The sequence below is a fragment of the Oncorhynchus keta genome, unplaced genomic scaffold, assembly GCF_023373465.1.
Source record: "Oncorhynchus keta strain PuntledgeMale-10-30-2019 unplaced genomic scaffold, Oket_V2 Un_scaffold_6334_pilon_pilon, whole genome shotgun sequence".
Classification (NCBI taxonomy): domain Eukaryota; kingdom Metazoa; phylum Chordata; class Actinopteri; order Salmoniformes; family Salmonidae; genus Oncorhynchus; species Oncorhynchus keta.
Genome location: NW_026290980.1, coordinates 58477 through 67725, shown reverse-complemented (window position 1 = coordinate 67725; position 9249 = coordinate 58477). Strand labels below are relative to the sequence as shown.

The 9249-nt window shown below is 46.1% G+C and overlaps 1 protein-coding gene and 1 long non-coding RNA gene across 2 annotated transcripts in view; both read left to right on the top strand.

The window, feature by feature from the left end:
• The first annotated feature begins 5185 nt into the window (after positions 1 to 5185).
• LOC127929292 (uncharacterized) lies at positions 5186 to 6093 on the top strand. Its single transcript, XR_008134323.1, has 3 exons — positions 5186 to 5369; positions 5836 to 5907; positions 6014 to 6093. It is a non-coding gene; the product is annotated as an uncharacterized LOC127929292 (long non-coding RNA).
• Positions 6094 to 6453: 360 nt separating this feature from the next.
• The window catches only part of LOC127929293 (exocyst complex component 6-like), a gene marked incomplete at its 3' end in the record, with an annotated part of 56690 nt that continues 53894 nt past the window's right edge, over positions 6454 to 9249 (top strand). Inside the window, exon 1 of the mRNA XM_052517277.1 lies at positions 6454 to 6837. Coding sequence (XP_052373237.1) covers positions 6704 to 6837 — 134 coding nt within the window. The remainder of the gene's footprint in view (positions 6838 to 9249) is intronic.

Below are 9249 nucleotides of genomic sequence, written 5' to 3'. Positions count from 1 at the left end.
CTTAAAGGACATTACATCTCCTCAGAGAGAGAGAGATCTTAAAGGACATTACATCTCCTCAGAGAGATCTTAAAGGACATTACATCTCCTCAGAGAGAGAGAGAGGGAGAGAGAGAGAGAGAGAGATCTTAAAGGACATTACATCTCCTCAGAGAGATCTTAAAGGACATTACATCTCCTCCTCAGAGAGAGAGGGAGAGAGAGAGAGAGAGAGAGAGAGAGAGAGAGAGAGAGGGGATAGGGACAAGAGAGAGAGAGAGAGAGAGAGAGAGAGAGAGAGAGAGAGAGAGAGATAGGGACAAGAGGTAGAGAGGTAGAGAGAGAGAGAGAGAGAGAGAGAGAGAGAGAGACAGGGAGAGAGAGAGAGACAGGGAGAGAGAGAGAGAGAGAGAGAGAGAGAGAGAGAGATTCAGACATGCTTCCTCAGGTGCCCTCTGCAGGACAAACCCAGGTGGTGCAGTCCAAGGTTCAAACGCACCGTGCCAAGACTTTTATCAAATAGGTTTATCAGCTATTCCAATACATTCTATCCTCATTACCCGGGGCCTTTCTTTGGAACTTTTCAAAGCTCAGCCATCGATTCCAGTGAGTAAATAGCAGTCTGCCTCCATCGATGTCCCTCTCCCTAACTAATCTAATCTACAGCATTGACAGGAAACACAATGAGAGGAGAACAAACGTCTCTGCTAACAGAAGACCTTGTCCCAGCCGTGCCAATGAACAGGGCTGATCAGTGTACCAGCCTTGTCTACAACACCTTGGCTGTGTCCCAGGTGGCACCCTATTCCTCTACATAGTGCACTACTTTTGATCTAGGGCTGCCCAAAGAGTACTGTATAGCGAATCGGGGGCCATTTCCAGCACAGCCTAGGTATTTGTCATCTTGTGTCTAATGAATTGTGGGTTGGTTTTGGGAGTGGAGGAACGGAGGACTGGAGTCAGTGTTTTACCTGTAGTGGACACTCATTACAGGAGGAGTGGAGTCAGTGTTTTACCTGTAGTGGACACTCATTACAGGAGGAGTGGAGTCAGTGTTTTACCTGTAGTGGTCACTCATTACAGGAGGAGTGGAGTCAGTGTTTTACCTGTAGTGGTCACTCATTACAGGAGGAGTGGAGTCAGTGTTTTACCTGTAGTGGTCACTCATTACAGGAGGAGTGGAGTCAGTGTTTTACCTGTAGTGGTCACTCATTACAGGAGGAGTGGAGTCAGTGTTTTACCTGTAGTGGACACTCATTACAGGAGGAGTGGAGTCAGTGTTTTACCTGTAGTGGACACTCATTACAGGAGGAGAGGAGTCAGTGTTTTACCTGTAGTGGTCACTCATTACAGGAGGAGTGGAGTCAGTGTTTTACCTGTAGTGGTCACTCATTACAGGAGGAGTGGAGTCAGTGTTTTACCTGTAGTGGTCACTCATTACAGGAGGAGTGGAGTCAGTGTTTTACCTGTAGTGGACACTCATTACAGGAGGAGTGGAGTCAGTGTTTTACCTGTAGTGGTCACTCATTACAGGAGGAGTGGAGTCAGTGTTTTACCTGTAGTGGACACTCATTACAGGAGGAGTGGAGTCAGTGTTTTACCTGTAGTGGTCACTCATTACAGGAGGAGAGGAGTCAGTGTTTTACCTGTAGTGGACACTCATTACAGGAGGAGTGGAGTCAGTGTTTTACCTGTAGTGGACACTCATTACAGGAGGACTGGAGTCAGTGTTTTACCTGTAGTGGACACTCATTACAGGAGGAGAGGAGTCAGTGTTTTACCTGTAGTGGTCACTCATTACAGGAGGAGTGGAGTCAGTGTTTTACCTGTAGTGGTCACTCATTACAGGAGGAGTGGAGTCAGTGTTTTACCTGTAGTGGACACTCATTACAGGAGGAGTGGAGTCAGTGTTTTACCTGTAGTGGTCACTCATTACCAGGAACAATGGGAGGTTTATAAGATCCTTCACAGCTCTGGATATGTCATTTCCTGTACGTGTGACATCAGAGAATACAGCAACAAACATTAGGTGAATTGTTTATCACATACATACTGTATTACCCACAGCGAATGAAACCTGGCAACATCCCCTGTTGTTTGTGTCATTGCTGTAGGTTGAGTTGAATTGACATGAGGTCAGTCGTTCCAGGACCTGTTGAAAGCCCTTCTCTGTCTATAGAGGGAAGACACAGGAAGCTGTTAGAACAAGGACAGGAAGAACACATGGAGGAAAGAATGGTACAGCCTGACTAGTTCAAGTACACTGATAATGTCCCAAATGGCACTCTATTCCCTATATAGTGCACTACCTTTGACCAGATCCCATAGGGGATGGGGAGAGAGAGAGAGAGAGAGAGAGAGAGTGGAGAGAGGGAGAGAGAGAGAGAGGAGAGAGAGAGAGAGAGAGAGAGAGACCTGAGAGTGAGAGAGAGAGAGAGAGAGGAGAGAGTGGAGAGAGTGTTTTAGAGAGTAGAGGAGAGAGAGAGAGAGAGAGTGTTAGGGAGAGTGGACACTCAGAGGAATGGAGCAAATGAGTCAGTGTTTTACCTCACAATAACATCTGGTCACTCATTACAGAGAGATTTGGAGAGGAAACATGTGTTTTATGAGTGGTCACTCATTACAGGAGGAGTGCATCAGTGTTTTACCTGAGTGATTTACACTCATTACAGGAGATCAGAGTGTTGTCAGATGCCATTTACCTGTAGTGGTCACTCATTACAGGAGGGAGTTTTACCTGTAGTGGACACTCATTACAGGAGGGTGCCACCAACCTCCGAGTCAGAGTTTTATGATGCCATTACAGAGAGGAGAGAGGAGTGAGACACTCATTACAGGAGAGTGTTGTCAGAGCCATTTACCTGAGATTACAGGAGGAGTGAGAGGTCAGTGTTTTAAGGACTCATTACAGGAGGAGATGTCAGCAAAACAGTCAGTGTGAAACTCATTACAGGAGGAGTGGAGTCAGTGATTTTATGGAAGTGGTCACTCATTACAGGAGCAGACGTGTTAGTCAGTGTTTTACCTGTAGTGACTCACAATAACATCTGAGTCAGTGTTTTACCTGTAGTGACCCATAACCATCTGATTTGGAACAATCAAATAAGAATTCAAATGGAAACATGTGTTTGATGGATCAGAAACCATTCCACAGCAACAAACATTCCGCTTTAGCCATTTACCACAGCGAGGAAACCCGTTCAACATCCCTATTTTTGTGCCACAACCAGGTTGAGTTTGAGACTGACATTCATCAGAGTGTTGTATGATGCAAGTTCCTTACTGAGACCTGGTGAGGGGAGACATGAGACAGAGGTGTCTGTTGAGACCTAGACCAGGACCACGGGCCCTGTCTATAGAGGAAGACCTATTTACGGACCTGCCACCAGGTGACCTCCGGTGACATCAGAGGGATGTTGTAGCCTGATGCCATTTACCACGGGGGGAGTTCCGTCCCTCCCTATTTACGGTGACCACCTGAGACCTCAGAGGTGAGGAGAGCCTTACCAGAGGCCCGAGGGAGTTCCTTAGACCTAGACAACCAGGTGAGGAGTTCAAGGGAGTTCCTGAGACCTAGACAACCAGGTGAGGAGTTCCTTACCAGACCTAGACAACCAGGTGAGGGAGTTCCTTGAGACCTGCCATTACCAGGAGTTCCTTACTGAGACCTCCCAGGTGAGGGATTTACGAGACCTGACAACCAGGTGAGGGAGTTCCTTACCCTAGACATCAGAGGGAGTTGTGAGGAGCCAGACACCACGAGCCCGTCTGGAGACCCCTAGACAACCAGGTGAGGAGTTCCACCAACCTCCTAGTCACAAGAGACCTGGACAACCAGGTGAGGGGAGTTTTACTGAACCATGAGGGAGTTCCTTACATAGACAACCAGGTGAGAGGGAGTTCCCAACCTTTGAGACCTAGACAACAGGTACCACGAGCCCGTCCTCCCTATTTAAACCAACCTCCGGAATCAGAGTGTTTGATGTGACGTTCCACTAGATCAGTACCACGGGCCACTGAATCTATTTGATAAACGAGCCTCCGGTGCACAGAGTGTTGTATGATGTTTAGCAAAACAGTGTGCCACTAACAGCGTTGGAACATTTTACCACGCAGTTGCCTAGACAACCAGGCAGCCAGCCGCCTCCTTCCTGTCCCTCAGACAGGGCCGCCCCCACATGCCACCCTATTCCCCGGTGCATCAGAGTAGTGCACAGTTTAAACCGGACACCTCTTTTTAGGCCCATCAACCTAGGGCACTCAGAGGGTTGTATTTGGGATTACCACAGACCCTGTTTCCTGCCACCAACCTCCGGTGATCAGAGTGTTGTATGATGCAATTACCAGGGAGTCCTCCCTTACTGAGACCAACCTGAGGGAGTTTACTGGACCTGAGGTTGCCACTGAGACCTAGACAACCAGGTGCATCAGGTGTTGTTGATGTAAAGCCTGAGGGAGTTCCTCCCTATTTACGGTGCCCTGACCTCCAGGTGCATCAGTTTTTGTGTGACGTAAAGACTGAGTCACTGAATCCAATTTATAAGACCTCAACCAGGTGTCAGCAAAACAGGTGTCTACAGCGTTGAGAACAAACCACGCAGCCAGCCGCCTTTCCTGTCCCTCAGACAGTGGCCGCGTCCCACATGCCACCCTATTCCTTATAGACCTGACTAGTTTAAAGAACACCAGGTGAGGAATTTTAGGCCCTGATCAACTAGAAACCTAATAGGGAGTTCCATTTGGGACCAGACAACCAGGTGAGTTCTGAGACCTAGCTGAGCTGTTGCTGAGACAATCAACCAGGTGAGGGGAGTTGTTTTTGCCAGACAACCAGGTGAGGAAGACCTGACAACAGGTGAGTTTCCTTACTGAGACCTGAACCTTACTGAGACAAACCAGGTGAGGGCCAATACTTTCAGACCTAGACAGGGAAAGGTGAGGGAGTTATGAGACCTAGACAACCAGGTGAGTTCCTTACTGAGACCTAGACAACCAGGTGAGGGGAGTTCCTTACTGAGACCTGACAACCAGGTGAGGGAGTTCCTTACTGAGACCTACTGAGGAGTTCCTTACTGAGACCTAGACAATCAGGTGAGTTCCTTACTGAGACCTAGACAACCAGGTGAGGGGAGTTCCTTACTGAGACCTAGACAACCAGGTGAGTTCCTTACTGAGACCTAGACAAACAGGTGAGGGGAGTTCCTTACTGAGACCTAGACAACCAGGTGAGTTCCTTACTGAGACCTAGACAACCAGGTGAGTTCCTTACTGAGACCTGGACAACCAGGTGAGTTCCTTACTGAGACCTAGACAACCAGGTGAGGGGAGTTCCTTACTGAGACCTAGACAACCAGGTGAGGGGAGTTCCTTACTGAGACCTAGACAACCAGGTGAGTTCCTTACTGAGACCTAGACAAACAGGTGAGGGGAGTTCCTTACTGAGACCTAGACAACCAGGTGAGTTCCTTACTGAGACCTAGACAACCAGACCTTACTGAGACCTAGACAACCAGGTGAGTTCCTTACTGAGACCTGACAACCAGGTGAGTTCCTTACTGAGACCTGACAACCAGGTGAGGGGAGTTCCTTACTGAGACCTGGACAACCAGGTGAGGGGAGTTCCTTACTGAGACCTAGACAACCAGGTGAGGGAGTTCCTTACTGAGACCTAGACAACCAGGTGAGGGAGTTCCTTACTGAGACCTAGACAACCAGGTGAGGGGAGTTCCTTGCTGAGACCTAGACAACCAGGTGAGGGGAGTTCCTTACTGAGACCTAGACAACCAGGTGAGGAGTTCCTTACTGAGACCTAGACAACCAGGTGAGGGAGTTCCTTACTGAGACATAGACAACCAGGTGAGGGGAGTTCCTTACTGAGACCTAGACAACCAGGTGAGGGGAGTTCCTTACTGAGACCTAGACAACCAGGTGAGGGAGTTCCTTACTGAGACCTGGACAACCAGGTGAGGGGAGTTCCTTACTGAGACCTAGACAACCAGGTGAGGGGAGTTCTTACTGAGACCTAGACAACCAGGTGAGGGGAGTTCCTTACTGAGACCTAGACAACCAGGTGAGGGGAGTTCCTTACTGAGACCTAGACAACCAGGTGAGGGGAGTTCCAGGTGGACAACCAGGTGAGGGAGTTCCTTACTGAGACCTAGACAACCAGGTGAGGGGAGTTCACTGAGACCTAGACAACCAGGTGAGGGAGTTCCTTACCCTAGACAACCAGGTGAGGGGTTCCTTACTGAGACCTAGACAACCAGGTGAGGGGAGTTCAATACTGAAACCTAGACAACCAGGTGAGGGGAGTTCAGTGACCTTAATTAATCAACCATGTACTAGGGAGTACACTTGGCCCTCTGTGGAATGAGTTTGACACGTAACAAGTTCACCTAAATATATTAAATGTATTTATGAAGGAGTGTTGTTCAAACCCGCACGGAAAATCAATTTATCCAGAAACGAACTCCTTACATACGTCTTGTAAACGTTCTATGTTGAATGGGGTTATTCGTGGCACTATTTAACCAAAAAAAGCAATGAACTCTTTTTGTTGGATTCAAAGTTCCTCGGATCACAAGGTTGACGGTTTCCCCTTCGTTGCTTTTATTCTGCTGACAGCCTGATTGACCCCAGTAGGTGTGTGACCAGGAACTCTCCACAGCTATATCCTACTGCACAAATCTCCCATCACTCTCTCCACAAAGCTAGAAATTGTGAAATGTCCAGCGATAGAGTGGAGAAACCTTTACCAGATATTCCTGAAGATGATGGTAGCAGAGATGACGAGAAGGGCTTTGGAACTGTTTTTGCTGAACTTGAATCCGTGGACTTGCCCCTGGGAACCACATTAAGGTACTTTCAATTTTATCCAAATGTGGATAAAAAAACAAACAAGGTTCAAACTATTGTAGAACAGATTCATTAGTCAAATGTGAGACATTTTCATCTATTCATAATAGCTAATTGTGATTACAATCAATTAGTTTTATTCTCACCAGGAAACAATTATCTGTACAAATAGCTACGGTACTTTTTGTAATTAATTGTACAATGGAAGTGAAGTTTTAAAGGAAATGTAGCATGGACAGAATACTATTTCGTGATGTTGTTCATTCTGTTACTATTAATATCAATTTATAAGTAGGGACTATTCATTCATAGATCCCCTCCTCTACTGATCTAAGGCCAGTTAACTGTATAGACGAATACATCAGATTTGACACTGATGTGTAGGTTCTTAACAGGGTAAACATCTGCCTTTTGGCTGTCACTAAGACATCACACACCGGTAACGTTACGCCCCTTACCGACCGAGTCCGGTACTGACCCGTTTCACCGCAGTGTCACCGTCACCGCTCGACACTGTGATGATTACCAGCAACATGGCGGACAATGAATCCGTGGAGTGTATAACGGAGCACGAACGGATTTTGCAAGAAATTGAGAGCACCGACACCGCTTGTGTCGGTCCGACACTTCGGTACGGAAATGTGTATTTTAAAGAGAAATGTATTTTATTGTCTTTTTCGTTGGTGGTCCAAGTAGAACAGTACACTGAAAGTACCTTTTGTTTGTTAGCATCCAAATCCCAAGCCAGTTAACGTCAGTGAGCTACATATCTTCACAGCCCGTTGTTGCTATGCTACAGTGACCAGGGTTTTGTTGCTATGCTACAGTGAGCAGGGTGAGCTAGCTTTAGACAAAAACCCGGTGTTTACACGTCAAAACATCGTGTTCATATGTCATGTGTTGTAACGTTTTATATGATGGTTGTAATGTCAGGTAGGGTGACATGTCACAACTCTACATAGCAATAGATGGGTGTGGCTCGTTATGCCCAAGGTTGTTGGCAAGCTAGCAGGTTAGCTAGTTGCATTAGCAGGTTAGCTAGTTGCATTAGCAGGTTAGCTAGTTGTATTAGCAGGTTAGCTAGTTGCATTAGCAGGTTAGCTAGTTGCATTAGCAGGGTAGCTAGCTAGTTGGCCAGCTAGCAGGTTAGCTAGTTGTATTAGAAGGGTAGCTAACTAGTTGGCCAGCTAGCAGGTTAGCTAGTTGTATTAGCAGGGTAGCTAACTAGTTGGCAAGCTAGCAGGTTAGCTAGTTGCATTAGCAGGTTAGCTAGCTAGTTGTATTAGCAGGTTAGCTAGCTAGTTGCATTAGCAGGCCACTAACTAGCTTCATTTGATAATACTGAGTCTTGTTTATATCGATGTGATCTTAAAACGTTGCTGTATAGTTAGCTTGGTAAGTAGCTATCAAACAAACTGGGGCACATATTAATCACATAACAAACCTTACAGCCGTAGCTAAATGTATCAATAAGTAGCTAGTTAACGTTACATCCATAGCAATATTTATCCTTAGCTAAGTAGCTAGCTAGCTAACGTTTCATCCATAGCAATATTTATCATTAGCTATGTAGCTAGCCAACGTTAGCTTGCAATCCATAATGCAATCAAGTCATCGGCTAAGCTGTCTATTCAGTAGTAAATTATCTTAATATAGTTAGCTACACGTTAGCCATGACTAACTAGATACACTGTATTTGGCCCCAGCTGTTTTTGATGTGGAGTATTGTGGCATGGGGTGGATTTGAATGAATGACACCACTCCAGCCCCATCCCCTCCAGAACTGAAATAAAGCCTGCCAGCAGCACACCAGCCAGAGGGGGAAGTGGTGTGGCCTGTTATAGACCAATATAATGGACTAAAGTCGCCTAACTTTACCCCATATAGTCCGAGGACCTGAGATGTTCTGTTTTAAGGGATGATTGGTTCTGGAAGCCAAATCAGCCAAATACTCCCATCTAAAAGGTGAATTGATTCTCATATTGTGGTATTGTTCTAGAAACATAAATTCATATCACAATTTCATATCACATATCACAAAATAATTTCACAAACTGGTTTTAACACAGTTACAGTCTACAGTATTTGTCAGTGATGACACATTTGTGAGGTCCGTGTCTTCCGTGAAGCAGATAGCTAATTAGCACAGGTAGTCGACTCTGTCTTCCGTGAAGCAGATAGCTAATTAGCACAGGTAGTCGACTCTGTCTTCCATCTGTTTTCTGTAAGCACGCGCTCTAACATGGAGATATGACTGTGTGGGAACACTAACCCTAAAAAGGTGTTTATGAATTGAACCTTTCTTTAAATTATTATTATTTCTTGGAGATATGGATAATAATAATATAATAATATATGCCATTTAGCAGACGCTTTTATCCAAAGCGACTTACCATGTGTGCATACATTCTACGT